The 18,701-nt window shown below is 35.6% G+C and overlaps 1 protein-coding gene across 1 annotated transcript in view; it reads right to left on the reverse strand.

Moving 5' to 3' along the window:
- The window catches only part of gal3st2 (galactose-3-O-sulfotransferase 2), a 29,124-nt gene extending 10,687 nt beyond the window's left edge, over positions 1–18,437 (reverse strand). Inside the window, exon 1 of the mRNA XM_086141318.1 lies at positions 18,284–18,437. Coding sequence (XP_085997444.1) covers positions 18,284–18,339 — 56 coding nt within the window. The 5' untranslated portion in view covers positions 18,340–18,437. The remainder of the gene's footprint in view (positions 1–18,283) is intronic.
- Positions 18,438–18,701: the final 264 nt, after the last annotated feature.

Here is an 18,701-nt window from a genome sequence, read left to right on the forward strand (position 1 = left end):
TTTAATTGCATTACAGAAGATAAAGAACTTTATCACAATATTCTAATTTTCCGAGACAGTCGACGTTTATGTTATTTGTTGATTGTCATCAAGGTTGTGTTTAAGCTGATTTAGCTTTGTGATATGGAGTCAAGTCATGCAGAGGTTTTTTTTAATGCAAATATACTTTTGTTTATCAATATATTAAATATTGGGGCGTCACGGTGGCCCTGAGTTTAGTTCTTCCGCCTCACATTGAGGTGTTTTCTAGTTTGCAACCTTTACCACCAACTCCATTTGGAGGCATTTCTGCACAGTAAAGAAAACACCGGGATTCCAACAACCCTTTAGAAATTTAAAATGAATTAACACGGCATATATTGTTTTCTTTTTTTTTTGCCTTCATGCTATATGTATAAACAAACATGTGTTGCATTTTTTTTTTAAATCTACAAACATCTGCAGAGAAAAAGAAATGACATTTCTGCATGCAAAAAAAACATTTGGAACTCTGAAAAAAAGACATTGAGTTGAAGGTGACTTTAAGCAAAATACTCAAAATCTATTTGAGTCCTTCGTGTATTTATGAAAAAAAAAACAAATTTAAATAAATCAAAGATGGCGTCGTCTCTGCGTGCTGCCATCCTTTTACTGGCACGGGCAACAAAAATATTTTGACACGTTTTCTTCAGATGTGACGAGATCGCAATTTAAAATGTCATTTAAAACTAAAAAAAAATACATTTTAATTAAATACTCAGAAGCCAGAGGGGGCAGCATCAGAGGGATCAAAAAGCTCTGCAGCTGCAGGTTGCAGACCAGCGCCTCAGGCTACCGTGAGGTGCAGTTTTTGCAGGTTCTCCAAGCATCTGCAGGATTCTGCACTTTTCTCCCGCTCTCTAAAAATCGTGCGCCAAAGTGAAAAAGCTCAGAATTGAATCTTGAATCTCACTTTGAGCCACGGATCTCAGATTCATCAAACAATTCGTCGGTACTTTCAGAAAGCTCCAGATATTTGTGCTTTAACGTGCCCTCGTGTTGTGCACTGGCCGAGATGAGATTTGATAAAGAACCTTCATAGATTCTTGTAGCGGAGTTGCAATATGTCACAACGGACGAGCGACAAAATTAGCATCATTTTGATATATATATATATAAACACATAAATATAGAGATATTCATTCAAGTATATGATGAATCTGGACATCGACTTGTAATTAAAACAATACGTTACCACTATATATGGAAAAATGCTTTCATGCAAACGACATAGTAAAAAGAGAAAGAGAATTAATAGATAGACGCGATATTATGAGCGAAAGGAAACGGTCACACTTTAATTATCTGATATTCTGTTTGTAAGATAAGAATGACAAAGACACAAACTGCAATGAAAATCAAAATAACCTGCAGCCTTTTTTTCCACTCCTAGAAACATTCAGCGCGCAGCCATTCCAGTTGGAATTCCTTTTGTTGAAAAAGCAGCACGATGTCATTCATCTTCTGCCTCCAGACAGTCGTACAAACCACAGAGGAAAAGGCATAAAATTCTGTTGACCATGAACGCGTCGGTCAGAATATTTTCTTACACCGCTCGCCTGGAATCGACATCAACTTCCCAATCAAGCCATTTGCGCACACGTTCGGTTAAAATTGATCGGAATGTACTTTATTGCGTAATGATCACGTATTTAGAAGTCGCATTTTCCTACCGTATTCTGCTACAAGTATATTAATTAAGCTACTAATGTGCTTTAAGCCTTATTACATTTTTATGACATTATTTCAGAGAGGCCAGGAATGGAAGGTCAGAGCAAGAAGAGTTTCTTCAGTGGAACATAAACAAAAACCAGATCCACATTTTCTGGCTTCACAGATATAGGCAATGCTGGGAAAAAAGGAGGAAATATTTAATGTTTATATGAAGTTTTGTGATCATTATCAGATCAGAAATGCAACATAATGACAACAGTTTGAAAGTGAGATGACATTGTTAATGCAAATTTGCCAATTTCAATTTTTTGAAAAAAAAAAAAAAAAAAAAAAAAAAAAATTCCCATACTCATTTCAATGTGAAATGCAAATTTTAAAAATCTGTAGAGGTACAGTGTTTTTTTTGTTTGCTTGTTTGTGTGTGTGTGTGTGGGGGGGGGGGTTACTATATGTTACTAGATGTTATTTAATTCTATATTCTTTTATATTTATATTTTTACATTTTGTTTTGAAATGCCATTATTTTAAGATTAATAAACCGTACATAAAATCACCCTAAAACCCAAACAACTAAAATAAAACCGGAATTAATAACTACTAATTATTTGAATGTTATATTTCAAATGTTTTTCTTATTGTCACCATGAAATTTAGTTATTTCTTATGTTGCTGAACACAAACAGTAGGTATTTATTTTGTGTATTGAACATTTATATTCTATTTTTTTTCCATATTTTGCATCACATTAAAAAATAAATATATAAACCTTTCTGATTTGATTTTTTTTTTCTATGTTTTCCATGGAAAAGTTTCATGAACTTTTCATTCTTAAATCTTTTCTGACACATCCAATAAGATTAAAAAAAAAAAAAAGGTCTAAGGGATTAAAGTAAAATAATTTAAGATAAATAAATGCAAACGGTATAAAGCTTTGTGTCTGTCATCGCCATGCAACCTTCCAAAACACGGATGCATATTCAGACTGCGACACTCAGTGTCTCACTTTGTCGTTGGACTGCGATTGAACTTTCGCTGCCAAAGAAAAGTCCTGGAATGGTTGAGCAGCAGCAGCAGATTCTCAAACACAGCTCTGCTCCTCCACAACTACAATTACCATTCATAAGATCCGATGTCGTTTGCAAGACGCGCTGCAGCTGCATTCACATGTACGGAAGAAGTGTCGTTATTATGGAAAAAAAATAGGCTGAGGTGTTAAAAAAAAAAAAAAAAAAAAGACAGGAAGCTGAAAAAAGATGAATCCCATCATGGCAACGATGTACAAACTTTCATTTCTGACGAGACAAACGACGTGGACTCGGTTAAACGTCTAAACGCCAGAGCTTCTGACATAACTTTGGACGATATAAAAGCATTGCTGGTCGATTTATCGTGATACATTCATAATGATAATAACTGGACATTCTTTTTTTTTTTTAATGGTTTTTTTTTTGGTTTCTCATCATCGTGATGACGCGTAACGATTCGTGTAACTCCAGTTGGGATTAAATCATTTACTCTATAAACACAAGGAACGATGGAAAAGTTTAAAGTTTAAATCTAATAGGGTTCGATACTTTCGACATCTTCTTGTTTGAATTATCTTGTCAGAGTTTGCATATTTGCATTCCAGACTTTCGAGCTGGCTTTATTGCAATAAAAAAAACTAAAAAATTACTTTTTCATGATATTCTAATATTTTGAGATAGGATTTTTGAGTTTTCTTAAGATGTAATCCATAATCAGCAATATTGAGATAATAAAAGGCTTGCAATATTTCAGTTGATTTGTAATGAATCCAGAATGTATGACATTTTTGTTTTTTGTAATTGCGTTACAGAAGATAAAGAACTTTATCACAATATTCTAATTTTCTGAGACAGTCCTGTTTGGCTGATTTTTTATTTTTTTCTCTTGTCTTTGTTTTTTTAATTTGTAATTTGTTTAATCAATAATCGAAGAAGAAACCAAAAAACAAAATATTTAAATTTCTTCTTAAAAGGCCTTCAAACCAGTGATAAAAGTCTCTTGTGTCTTATTGTAATATTCTTGATTTCATCTTGCACAATGTCACCTTTTCACATTTTGTTTTATACGTGTGAAACAAAGGATTAATAAAAGCAAAAATACATAAAAGATCATTTCTATTACACTAGAAGAGAAATAAGAAGAACTAATTTGCTGAAATGATGAATTCATAATGCCATGGCTTAAATGCTTGGAAATATATATAAACATTACAGTAGATAGAAAGTGCATTTGTTTTGCTTCGTACCCGATACTTTACCTATACTTAGACAATTATTTGGCATAAAGTTGTGCCGTCTGGCGAATATTATGATATGTATTTCATTTTCGTTCCTAACTTGTAAAAAACACTGTCAGGTTATTTCTTTGTCAGCTTTGCGTCCTGCAGGTGGGAAGTGATATTGCAAAATAGACAACAAACCAGTTGCGGATCCAAAAGCAGCGTCCCGGTGAGAATTTTCCAAGTAATTTATTTTATAAACGGGACCTTTCTACTTTCCGCTAACACGGTTGTCTGTGATTAACGTTGCGTATAGAAAGATCATTCACACGGGCTCTTTAAACTTCAAATCTAAATTTTTATGCGTTCTATTATTTCTAGATGGAACTGCATCCTAATATATGAGCATGTCTTGTGGCAAAAGGCTGCGGTTTGTATATGAAATAGAGTTTGTTATTTAGCTACGTCTGTCATGTTGTCAAATATTCAAAAGTTAATTAAGGTAGACAGAATTTGAAGTAGACAGCCACATGTGTGTGTGTGTGTGTTTAATTTATTTTAGCGATCCATCTGCTTAGGCGTCCGTATCGATAAAAGAATGGAAAATGGAATACATGTTTGTTTACGAAGGGAAACAGTAAAATTTGCACTTATGACACGTTCTGGTGGTTTTTGTCGTCTCTGCTTTGGTATTTCAGTAAATCCACAACTATATCTGTGAGGAAAATTCAATAAAATAAGCTCTACTGTCTGAATAAAAGCATATTTGCTTGTTTCAGCAAGGCTCATGTTGTCATTATATTCAATTCCAGCGGCTCTTCATGTGAAACCGCCACCTTTTGAGATCTTTAACCTTATATGATACAGTAAATACATATTTTCTGTTTGTTTGGTGACAGTTGGTGGCAGCAGAGGAAGATGACATCAAAGATTCTGACTCAACAGGAACTAAAACACAACCACAATATCAATAAATCACCAATTTCAGAATATGAACCTTGTGCAACAGTGTTATTTTGAAAAAGATCATGTCAATTTGAAACAATTAGCTACCCATTCAAACTGCACCACTGCTGAAAAGGAAGACTTATATTAGCCGCACATGTCGACACAGAAAATTAGAATATTGTGATAAAGCTCTTTATCTTCTGTAATGCAATTTAAAAATGACTTTTCCATGATATTCTAATATTTTGAGATAGGATTTTTGAGTTTTCTTAAGATGTAAGCCATAATCAGCAATATTAAAATAATAAAAGGCTTGCAATATTTCAGTTGATTTGTAATGAATCCAGAATGTATGACATTTTTGTTTTTGTAATTGCATTATAGAAGATAAAGAACTTTATCACAATATTCAAATGTTCGGGGACAGTCCTGTATGTGCAGAATGTGCAGTATTTACAGAGTAATAAATGCAGTTTTCTTTTTTGTTACTTTTTTTTGTTACAACCAGTGCAAGTATAGTGGATAATAATCTAATTTTCTGAGACAGTCCTGTATAGTGAAAAAGATTTTTAGTTGGATGTGGGACAAAAATATCTACTTGAAAATATTACATGGGAAAATACAAAATATATTTCATGTGCAAAAACAAACACTTGGCTTTTTATTACCCATTTAAGTTCTATTTATCCCAAAGAGCCAGAAAAGTTTTAAAAAGCGCTAACAAACAACAACAAAGGTCTCAGTAAATCAAAGATACCATTATATTTCCTCCCACTCGGTCGTTTCTCAAAAAATCGAAAAATCATCGGACAGCTCCGTCCTCGCCCGCTTCCACGCCGCAAAAAAAAAAATGTCCATCCCTGCAGCGCCGAGGTGTAGTTTGATGTAAAAGCAGCGTCGGAGCTTTGGATAAACAGACGTGAGCTGCCAGACGCCGTCCAGACGGGAAAGAGATGAGAGGCTCGGCTCTCCTCATCTAGCATTTCGTGCAGGTATCCGATCAAAACAATTCACCCGCAGCCGGTGATCACAGCGGCGAAGGGAACTCACTCGGCCGTCATGTGTTGCTCCTGCTGTCGTTCTCTCTTTCTATCACTATATACATATATATACATATATATGCATATATATACATATATACTGCTCAAAAAAATAACTTGAACAACACAATGTAACTCCAAGTCAATCACACTTGTGTGAAATCATAGTGTCCACTCAGGAAGCAACACAGATTCATTTGGACTTGTTTTAAGGACTTTACATCAAAGTTGGATCAGCCTGGAGTTTGTTTTTACATTTTTATTTGGAGTGTGATTCCTAATCCAGACCTCCATGGGTTGATACAATTGATTTCCATTGATCATTTTTGTGTGATTTTGATGTCAGCACATTCAACTGTGTAAAGAGCAAAGTATTTCATAAGAATATTTCATTCATTTAGATCTAGGATGTGTTTTTTAAGTGTTCCCTTTATTTTTTTGAGCAGTGTATATACTGTATTAATAAGCAACAGCTTCCAAAACAATACCATCCCTCTATCATATGCTGCATGTATTCGATCAGACTTTTTAATTCCTCTCCTTTCAGCCGCCGGCAACCATAAAAACCTATCTTTAACTTAAAAAAAAAAACAACAAAAACTGCAATATTTCATTTCACTGTGCAATATTCAGAACTTTGCAATATTTCATTTCATAACAGCTACACTACAATTTTTCCTTTTATCATACTATTGTGCACTCCTTACCTCACTTGTTACTAAGACACTTATAGTTTTATCACTTGTTTACTAAGACACTGTATAGTTTCACTGAGACACTTTATAATTTATAGTTTATTTTTATTTCTAATTCTGCCTTTTTCTTTTTATCATTTATTACTGTTATATTTTCTGTAACTCTGGCACAACAATTTCCTTCGGGATTAATAAAGTTGTTCTTATCTTATCTTATCTTATCTTATCTTATCTTATCTTATCTTATCTTATTCAGTTTGCCTCGTTAAGAATAATGATAAATATGACAACTTTATTTATCCCGAAGGAAATTGTTGTGCCAGGGTTACAAGAAAAATATAACAATAATAAATAATAGTAGAAAATTGTATAAATAGTTAAAAAAAAAGGGGGGGAGACTAAGATATACAAATAAACTATATTTGTATATATACACTTAAGTAAGTGTATGTAGCTGTTATGAAATTAAATATTGCACAGTTATGAACATATATAAAGATAAATTATTACATTTACAGTAAGTGGGTGAATTTTTTTTTTTTTTTTTTTTTTTTTTTTTAAGGTTTAAGATTTAAGATTTTAAGGTTCCCTGCAGCTGAAGGGAGAGGAATTGAAATATTTTATTCTTCATTGTGATTTTTGTGGCTAAGTCTGCAGCAGGAGTGTCAAAATCATTTTGGTCGAGGGGGCCGGACCGGTAAAATCATTACCATTAGAAGTAACACTAAGTTAAATGTTTCCTTTATTTTAGTGTGAAGGAGGTAAACAGGTCAATTTAAAAATGAATAAAAAAAATGATAAATGATAAAAATCTTTATGGGTAATGAACTGTTCCTCTTAAAAAAATACATGACGAATTAGAAATGAATATTAAAAAAGAATTCATGAAATGACACCCTAAAAATATTATTGAGTTAAAAGAGAAAATCTTGTCATTTTGGAAAAATTAACTGCTAGAATTGATTAGAAAATGGACTGTTAGCATATATAAGAGGAAGTTTAATGTTTACAAGGCTAATGGTGGCTATTCTGGTTATTAAGTCAATCTTTTTAATTTTGCCCGATATTTGTAGTATCGTTTTTGTGTTTTTTATAGAAATAAAAAAAGAAATGATTGTTTTAACAATTTCACTTTTTCATCAAAAACAAATTTTGAGGCAAAAAGTGACTTTTTCATTTTTTTCCTTGCCTGTTTTTTTTTAATTTTTAAACCCACTGTATGCATGGGAGAAAAACCCCGCTAACACAAAGATTTGATTTCAGGCAGGGGGCCACAAAATATCGTTTCGAGGGCCGCAATCGGCCCGCCGGCGGCGCGTCTGGGACCCCTGATCTGCAGCCCGCATGGTATAGAAACTTGAAAATGGTAGCAAGCACATTTATCAGCATGGCGGAATATAAAAAGAACACATCCCACACACACACACACACACAAATCACACCTGCTTTACATCACACATGCGTCCTTTTTGCCGTCAAAATAGCCCCGAAGTTCAGCTACGATATCTGACGCCGACACCGGCAGCTGATGCTTGATGCCCGGAGCTCTGTTTGCTGGATCTTGCTTTTATCCGACACATTCAGCAATTCGTTTGTCAAACCATTTTTGAACCATTTTTGCATCCGACGGAAAGAAACCGACGCCGTTTACTTGATCTGCGACAAGTAATGGCGCCGTCCCGACTGGCCATTTACGATATTGTAGCGTTTTAGTCGAGGATTGATGCTAAAATGACGGTAAAAAATGAGCAATAGCTGTTGTTGGTCGCAGCCGTACAACTAACTGCTGAAAAAAAAGGAGAATTCCTTGCACCCAAAAACACACCCACAAATTCTCCACAGAAAACAAGCATCAACATAAACCCCAACTTTGGTGATTCGCTATAATATGGACAAACATTTGACTGCTCAGTCCAGGCCGCCGTCGAGCTGCGTTGGTAGAACGGGTCCGGTTGCTATCGTAACGTTTAAATATCCCTTCAAAATACGATTCAGATGTGCTGCAAATTCATTTATAAAGAGAATTTGATTTTCATGAACATTTCAGAATATGGAGTCAATGTCAAGAAACGGATGTTTTGATGGTTTCGTTGCCTCATTAGAGAGCCGGTTGAGCATATTATGCAGAGCGGGCTTTATGTGGGAATCACCTACCGGGATAAAACCGTATTTCAACAAGGATTCCTGGTATCGTCTGTTAAAAGCGGTCTTTTTCTTGGAAGTGGGCTCTTCTGGTTCTTTTCCCCTTCGCAAAGAAACTCTCCAAACACGTCTGTTTCTTACTTATTCTGCTAGCTTGGGGTTCAATTTTGACCCAGACGTCACCGGGAGAATCATTTTTCCAAATAAAATATCGTCCAGAATCAGATTATTCCAAAAAGCGACCCGGTACCAATTGATCCACGGACCGGTACCGGTCCCGGGGGTCGGGGACCACTGCGACGCTCAACAACCCTTCGACACACAGCTTGGATAAAACCAGGAATGTCCCAAAAACGATCTCTTGCATCATGTCAACACAAGGTATAGGCAGGGGGAGAAAAGGCCTTGCAAAGGGCGTATGATGACTTGTATGCTTGATTGATTTATACAGGTTGGCAAAATAGAGGGATGGACATGGAAAGGATGCACGGCAGGTGATTAAGAATAGAGAGGGAAATATATTGCAAGATCCTGGAAGAAGGAAAGAGAACTTTGAAGAGCTGATGAATGAGGAAAATGAAAGCGAGGGAAGGGTAGAAGAGGTGACTTGTGGACCAGGAAGTAGCAGAGATTAGTAAAGGTGAAGGCTGGTGATGTAACCGTGGAGGTGTGGACGAGTCTAGGAGAGGCAGCGGTGGAGTTTCTGGTGGGATTATTCGACATGATCTTAGAGGGAGAAGATGCCTGAGGAACGGAGAAGAAGTGTTGCGGTGGCCGTTTTTAAGAATATCGCAAAAACACCGCATTTATCTGCAGAACACTGCTTGACCCAACCTCTGGGATGTATTTAAAAAAAATCAAGAACCACATTGGAGAACATTTTTAACAAAGCAAACTTAATAATACGTTTGGACAAGCATCATCTACCTTTAACATTTTTATTCAGGCAAGCTAAAATATATAATAGATCATAATTACACATGGAGCATGTTATGACACAAAAACTTCAATTAAAATCTTGCAGTATTTGTTGCTATCAATGGCACATTCAAGTGACTGACCAACTCATCATTCATTGGTTAGTCTCAAGCAAGACTTAAAGAAAATTTTCATTAAGTTTGGAAAATTAAATTTGTCACTGCCTACTTAGTTGAAGGAGCATATTTAATTTGAGATTTCTCAAGCCTTCCTAAAGTCGGAACAGTCCTGAATTTCAATCACTGAAATACACACATTAAGAAGCTTGTTTTTTTTTTTTTTTTGCATTCAGGAAAGATAAATCAGCATCACTTTGTTGGTTGTGATAAACGTAAAGTTTATATTTAATATTATGACGGTTGCGTTACTGCTTCTTTCCTTCTTTAACCCAAAGTCATCCAGAAAAAAATAAATATTACCTGAATCCCCTTTGAATTGATTTTCTCACATCTGCGTTACTTTACCTCAAAAGTGCCTTCAATTTTGAAGAATTATTAATGTTGAGGAGCACGAATGAATCACAGTGCAAACCTAAGTGATGAATTATATATTTGAAGACTTTTGATAGTGTTAGTGCACCAACAGTTTTAACTCAATTCTAAAGAATCAGCGTTAAGGATACGCTTATTTATACGAACAGATCCATTTATGTGTGTCCTGCATTCATTTTTATGCGCATTTTGGTCTTTTTCTTCCAAAACAGTAACAGTAACTAAGTGTATTTTTGCCATATCAACAAAATACCGCACTTACAAGTTGTTTTCTGAAATATTTGACTCTTCTTCTTCCTATTCGTGATCATTTTTGGTTTTGAGCATCCCATCCGGAAGATGAAGAACTGACAGTTTCCCCCAAGAATTAGGACTCGTGGAAGTTTGAGAGCAAAAACGTTCAGAAGATTCAAACAATCACATCTATTTTCAAGCACGTGAAGATTAAAAATGGCCCCCCAACGACAAAAAAACGTGATTCTAATTGTCTTTTTTAGTGAGCCGCTGTTCTCTGCCTCGCTTTTGTCTCTTATCGGTGACATTTCCAAAAACACTATGAATACCTTTAACAGCAACCGCTCCAACACTTTTAATGATACATTTCATGTTGATTTTTCTTGTTATAATTACTGTAAATGCTTTTCTCATCCTTGGATGACTGAAACTTGCCATAAAGTCCTGTATTTTTCTTTTTTTTTTCATGAGATGTTCAAAGATCCTACGCAAACAAAGCAGGTCTGAAGACAAATGAGCATTAAATTTGGTGAAATTGAAGTGTTTACATTGGACTTTATTTCAACATTCTGCACGGCACCAGGAAAGGAAAGTTTTGGTTACTATGGAAGCCGGATGTTTAATGTATTTCATAAAAAAAGAAAAGAAAAAAGACATTATTTCTCCTGCGAGACCCCAAAGTAATTCCTGTTTCAGAAAATAAGCTCCAGGCGACTGAAACATCTGGAACCTGGCGTTTTTCTCCGAGCCTAACTCATGAACTTTTGCCCTCTGCGCTAACAAATAGCTTCAGGTAGGCAACTTTCATTTTAAAGAATTCCTAGCATTTCTCGCTCGAGCTCAATTCAATGCAAAATAAGTCTTGTGCGTTTTACTTCTTTACTTATGGGCAAGTAAATCGTGCCTGGACGGAAGGATCACACGGACGAGGGTCACCCTGTTACCTATCTAGTATAAACAAAAGGCAGATATGAAAGCAGCACGGAAAACTGTTATCCAAACGTCATGAAATGATTTACCGGATATATTTTTCCTTGAGTCAGAAGTGTAAGTACTTGTGTTCAAGCGGAGAAGTTCAATAGAGTTGGACTAACATTAACCTGGATGGAGCCTGAATTCAGAATCAAATGAAAAATAACCTATGGACCAAAAAGAAAAAAAAAATCAAACAAAAGTCGTCTGTATTTTCCAGGAAATCAGTTGCTTCTTATGATATAAAAGTTGTCATTGGCACAAAATACAGCTTTTATATAAATAATTGAACAGAAAGAATCTGCAGTTGTAACTGATTAACCGCATCTCTTGCTGTTATGTACTTGTATGAAAGCAGGCGGTCAATTACTCTTTGCACGCACAGATCTTACATAAAGATTCATCAACATGCTTTTTCTACATTTGCATGAATTTTTTAACAGATTTTCTGAAGGACATTTGCTAAAGTTATTAGGGGTTAATTCATCATAATAAACAGGAGGCTGTTTCCTATCTGTGCTTTAATGATAAAGGCTTTAATGTGCCTTAACGTGCTTTAATGTGCGGATTCTGCACATCTGTAAAATGGAGAAATCAAAGTTCAATGTTATCTATGCTACAACAGAAAAGTTTTATTTTTTCTATTATTGAATCAAGCGGATCGAGAGAATAATAATTCCTGACGGGGTCCTTATCTTTGATATGTTGCGCGACAGTTTTGTCTTTTTTTTTTTTAATGTATCCTTTTTTATTTATCCATTTATTTATTCTCTTTTTGGGTCGCGCCCGAGGCTCTGTCTGCCCTTGGATGATACTCAGCAACGCCGAGCCACGAGCGCACAACCAGACTCACTGTTACACTTATCACACGCAATCAGCAGACTGAAATCTGATGCCGAAAGGCTTAAATTTCACAAGCCTGTGGCTCGTGATACAGTATCAGCAGAGAGCTGAGTGACATTAGCCAGCAGGGTCTGATTTGGCCTTTTGATTTGGCTACTGTGTCTTCATGTGATCATTTTCATAAGGTTTCATATGTCATGACGATATATGTTGTAACCTTTCAGATAAAAAGGGAAGAACATGCATAACGAAACTGTCGGCTGGTCGTACGCAGCTTTGAGCCGCACTGGGAGTGTGTCCCTAGCTTGGAGAAAGAAAAAAAAAAGAAAGAAAAGAAGACAAAAAAAAAAAAAAAAGAAAGAAAATTAAAAAAAAAAAAGCACTGGATCATTATTAGTAGTAGTAGTAGTTGTTGTATTATTGCAGATGATTTATATTATTATTATCATTATTATTACTATTATTGTTCTTGTTGTTTTTGTTGTTGTTGTTCTTCTTCTTCTTCTTCTTCTTCTTCTTCTTATTATTATTATTATTATTATTATTATTATTATTATTATTATTATTATTATTATTATTATTATTATTATTATTATTATTATTATTATCATTATTATCATTGTTGTTGTTGTTGTTGTTGTTGTTATTTGAGAAAGTAGATTAATGCTATTTGGAAATGGTGTTTTAAAATAGCATGGAAAAGGAGGTGTTTTATCAATGTGTGCACTGTTAGGTTATAGGTTTAATTCCTTCATAGGCAGTTTCAAATATTACCCGTCACTGTACCCGATGAGTGACTGTTATAAATAAAAATAATTCATACATTTAAAAAAAAAAAAGGGTTCCAAGTTCAATATGGAAATGTGTTGGAGCTTTTAAATAAATATTTGGAATCTCTTGTTAGGTCAGTGTATTATTTTGGGGGTCTTTTTGTAGCACAAAACATAATTTTTGCCAATATTACACAACTTTTGCCAAGATTACACAAAAAAATACACTGATGGCAAACCCTTGCTAAAGACTGTGGGGAGAATTGCAATAAAAATAAACAAATGAAGTGATAGTGCATAAATACAGTAATGATTAATGAAATAGATCCCGTCAGTAAATACTCACATATGGGACATCATGGATAATAAAATATCTTTTTTAGTTTTTATATTCTCGTTGTGTCTGGTTTCCTTCTTTTTTACAACAGCTCTTTTTAGATCTAATGTATTTTTATGACTTGTTGAACACGGAAAATCAAAACAAAGGAGATATTTTCGTATGAAAACATCGTGCTCAGGCTCCGACAGAAGGCATTTTAACCCTTTAAAAAATGAATATTGATTTGACACGTTATATTAGCGTGGTGATCAGTATGACTAAATTTATAACATGATCCACGTCACATTTTTATCCGTATCTCATGTTTGCTTCAGACGATAGACGCCATGTTTACTACAACGGAGAATTCAGATTTCCAGCTTCTTTCATTTCCTTTTACACAACTCCCAACTTTATGACAAAAAATAACAAAGTTTACCAGAACAGATCATCAATGATGAGCAGCTGTCATGTCATATGTCACAATATATTTCCATGATTTAAAAAAAAAAGCATTCCCTCCTTTGATAAACGGTGCAAATTGTTTATAAACTAGAATTTCATTTTATTCTTTTTGAAAGAGATGCTCTCCTGAGGTTAATTAAAGCCATCCTCCAATGCAAATTGTTTTTCTTCAAGTTTCTATTACCTTGGAGGCCTAGATATGAGCAGGACTTGATAAAAGATGAATTTGAAGTCAAAAAACAGTTAAATATTTTGCCACACTTTTATAAAAATGAATGCATTCGAATAACTATACAGTATGTAGATGTGTACATGTGCATATTTACATATTTCTACATGTTATCTATCTATCTTTCTAGCTAGCTATCTGGTGATAGATTGAAAACAATATATAAATCATCATTCTTCAACAGCCCATAATGAAACATATTAAAAATAACTTGCAGGAAAACAAGATTATCCACATCTAGCTTCATTTCCAAGAATCCTGCGTGTCGACAGATTCCCGAGGCAATCCCCAGAACACGAGTGCGAATTTCACTTTTCATCATCTAACTGGGACGGAGCAGAGAAGCTGAGATACAGCGATCAACGTTAAACCACATTATTTTCAGAATTTACAACACGTTGGGATTAACAAATCCAACTAAGAGAAGCCAATCGGTAAACAGGCCGGTAACCCATGCGGGTATTGTAAAAGTTAGCACGAGGGAACGTTAAAGCAGAAATATCTAGAGCTTTCTGAAAGTACCGACGAATTGCTGGATGAATCTGAGATCCGTGGCTCAAAGTGAGATTCAAGATTCAATTCTGAGCCTTTTCACTTTGGTGCACGATTTTTAGAGAGGAGGAGAAAAGTGCAGAATCCTGCAGATGCTTGGAGAACCTGCAAAAACTGCACCTCACGGTAGCCTGAGGCGCTGGTCTGCAACCTGCAGCTGCAGAGCTTTTTGATCCCTCTGATGCTGCCCCCTCTGGCTTCTGAGTATTTAATTAAAATGTCTTTTATTTTAGTTTTAAATGAAATTTTAAATTGCGATCTCGTCACATCTGAAGAAAACTCTTGTCGAAATATTTTTGTTGCTCTCCTTAATAAGCGACTGCACGCGCCAGTAAAAGGATGGCAGCACGCAGAGATATGACGAAATTTGGTTTTTTTCATAAATACAAGAAGGACTCTAATATATTTTGAGTATTTTTTTCTTAAAGTCACCTTCAATCCAATGTCTTTTTTTTCAGAGTTCCAATTTTTTTTTTTGCAATGTCTTTTTCTCTGCAGATGTTTGTTGATTTAAAAAAAATGCAACACATGTTTGTTTATACATATAGCATGAAGGCAAAAAAAAAGAAAAAAGATATATGCCGTGTTAATTCATTTTAAATTTCTAAAGGGTTGTTGGAATCCCGGTGTTTTTTTTACTGTGGAGATGGAGTGGAGTGGAGTTGGCGGTTAAGGTTGCAAACTAGAAAACACCTTAATGTGAGGCGGAAGAACTAAACTCAGGGCCACCGTGACGCCCCAATAATTGATATATTGATAAACAAAAATATACGTATTTGCATACAAAAAGACCTCTGCATGACTTGACTCCATATCACAAAGCTAAATCAGCTAAAACATAACCTTGATGACAATCAACAAACAACGTAAACGTCTATCTGCGGCGCTCCTTTATTACTTCATATATTATATTCATTGTTGAAAAAGACGTGTCTAAATGATAGACATTTTCTTTCGTTTTGGGTTGTTTTGTTTTTTTTTATCAGGTAAAAAGCAGCTGACGATGAGGTCTATTTATTGATTTCTATGTGAACTTGCTCCAGTCACAAGATGCTTTGGGGGAATGTTTTCTGAAATCCTTATAAAGCTGTATTTGACATGGAAGCTGGATAACTGCCCTCTATATCTGCTGTAGTTATGTATACAAAAATAGAAAAATAAAATAAAAATGATATTAAAAAAATAAGTAAATAAACAAATAAATAAATAAGTAAATAAATAAATAAATAAATAAATAAATAAATAAATAAATAAATAAATAAGTAAATAAATAAATAAGTAAATAAATAGATAAATAAATACATTTTTAAGAGCTATGCATTTACAGCCATCACAATTTTATCATTGGTGTTCACCAGTCGATTCGATTATTTAGTTGAGTCAGTTAGCTTTTATTATCATATTGTAGAGTGCTGCTAGAATATTTTTCTAAAATGCCCACCAGTTTGTTTTGATATATCTAATTGAATTTGGGTGTGTTTTTCTTTCACCATTTTGTACTATTTCAGACTGGTTGGGCTGAATTATCACAAATGTGGTGACAGCAAGTGACACCAAAAGTAAAAGTGTTTGTGCACTTTTAAAGTCAGCTTAACGCAGTGGAATTAAAAAGCAATTGTTGCAATTCAACCTTTCCACAATAACTTATGTTGTCATATAAGCATTTCAGGTTAGATACTCAGTGCTCAAAAAAGATACCAATATAAGCAAATATTAAAGATGATAATACTTATTCTACAAGATGGGCCAGAAAATACGAAAATACTAATCGCACTCAGCCCCCAAACCCACCGGAAAAAAAAAAACGATAAAATGAATGTATGTATGTATAGTATTTGGTAGAGTGGTAACGTCCAACTTCTGACTACTTGTACTTCAGATCTTCTGTGAATGAATTGCATTTTTTCCAAGTCGCTTTGGATAAAAAGCATCTGCCAAAATAACTGTAATGTCATTTAATGGTAAAATAATGCATCGGTAACCCAGGAACAATTATTGGATCCTATTTTTTTCTTGAGATTCTCAGTTGGATTCATATATTTGGTTTGGGCTCATGGCCCCCCTGAGGTTGCATTATAATCAGTTATAGATATTTCACTATATTGCCCGGCCCTCATCTCATCATTTATTTATTATGAATCCAAATATATGTCGCCGTGCCGCTACATCCCCACGAGCGCTTCAACTGCACCCTTGACGCCAGACCCGCTAATCCCGACCAGCCGGCAGCGGCTGGACCGGGACCTGCACCCGCCTCCGGTTCAGTGCTCCTGCAGGACTGCGATCCAGGTCCACCAAGTCCAGCTCTGCAGCCCTGCAGCTCAGCACGCCTGTGGATCCGGTGTTCCGACCCCAGAAGTGGAACCCGACTTGAACTACCTTCACCTCAGAGGGGTGCACGACCTGAAGGGGTGAACCCACCAACGTCCCCCAAAAGGGAAGGACGACCTCAACCCCGGCCTCCAGAACCTTCCGGGAGGACATCTGAGCGCGCTCCACGACAGCGGCGGCTTCCTGTGCACCTCGGACGCTAGGCTGGCAGGGAACGGCTAACCAGCGAGGTGGGGGTTATTTTACATATTTGGAGAATTGAAGGGCAGAATTTTCTGTTTTTTTTTTTTTTTTTTTGGTCTGAGTCAGCTAATGGATGTTTAATTAAAGAGCATAACTGAATTCCTCTACTCGCTGCAGCCTATTGCAATTCCAGCTCCGTACAATATGAAAGAGTCCATGTAGTAGAAGTAGTGATGCCGTAGGTGTTAAAAAGCTCATACATGTAAAAATATTAATAGCAATGATAATAGTTCTTGTCATCAAGCCTGAATGGACTGTAAAATAATCCAATGGTATGTTAAACACGAAAATAAAACTCAAAATCACAGTTATTAGATTTAGCAAAGCTCTATTCTCATAATCTCATTATCTCATTATATCTTCCTCAACATTTTAAGGATTCCATGTCGCAGTATCGGTAGGTCATAGCTCAGATATACAGTGCGATTATTTCAAATATTTACACTTTTCTGCCGATTCAAATACGCAGTGTTAAACAACAAATAAATAGAAAACCATAAATATTGTGACATCGGCGTAACCACATGAACCCGAGACAGTTTTGCCTTCTGAAAAAGGACGATAAATAATAACAGGATGAACAACGAAGAGCTTTTTCTGGGTCTTAACCCTCCCTCGTCACCAAACCTTCACCATCCCTGCATGACACAGTCACAGTAACAGTCAAAAGCTCTGACATTGGACTACGCAGCAAAAAACTCCAGATAAAAATTAAAATGTTAAAGAGTAATAATGAGAAATCTACAAGATAATCCTGAATATACAGTCAAATCATGCATGGGACTGCTAAAAACAAAAACTCAGAATACAAGTTATTGGATGTTTAAATGATCTCATTTCTGATCCTTTCCACAACAACTTGAAAGAATGCGCCTTGCAAAATATCTGGATCCAAAAGGAAATCTTTGTTTTGGAGAAAAACAAAGATTCGCAGAAACAAACAGTTTGATTCAGAGACTCAAACTCAACTTCAGTGGAAGAACGATCAGTTTCTGTCTGAACCGATGACGGACTTGAGAGAAAAATCTATAGAAAAATAATAAATTAAAAAAAAAAAAGAACATGCATTTAATGCAAAAGGAAAAGCGACTCACGAGGTGACGGAGCTGAGAGGCTGCTCTCTGGTCCATCTCCGCGGAGGGGACAGCATCTCCCCGAGACCCCGGCGCCGCTCCCGCTACGACTGTGTGCACGGATCCGCTCCTCTCTGGGAGTACGTGTGTGTTTGTGCAGTGTGTGTGTGTGTGCAGTGTGTGTGTGTGTGTGTGTGTGTGTGTGTGTGCAGTGTGTGTGCAGTGTGTGTCTTTCCTTTTTCTCCTCTCCCTCTCTCTCCCAGCAGGCTCCTCCCGGGCTCGTAGAGGCGGAGAAACTCAAAACCAGACACAGATTAAACTTTAACTCACAAGGAAACCTCCACAACCAGTAATGGACACTAAATAATAATAATAATAATAATAGTAATAATAATAATGATAATAAAAATAACAACAACAACAACAACAACAACAACAA

This window comes from Fistularia commersonii, chromosome 3 (genome assembly GCF_037954325.1).
Source record: "Fistularia commersonii isolate RoL2024-O1a breed Wild chromosome 3, RoL_Fcom_v1.0, whole genome shotgun sequence".
Classification (NCBI taxonomy): Eukaryota; Metazoa; Chordata; class Actinopteri; order Syngnathiformes; family Fistulariidae; genus Fistularia; species Fistularia commersonii.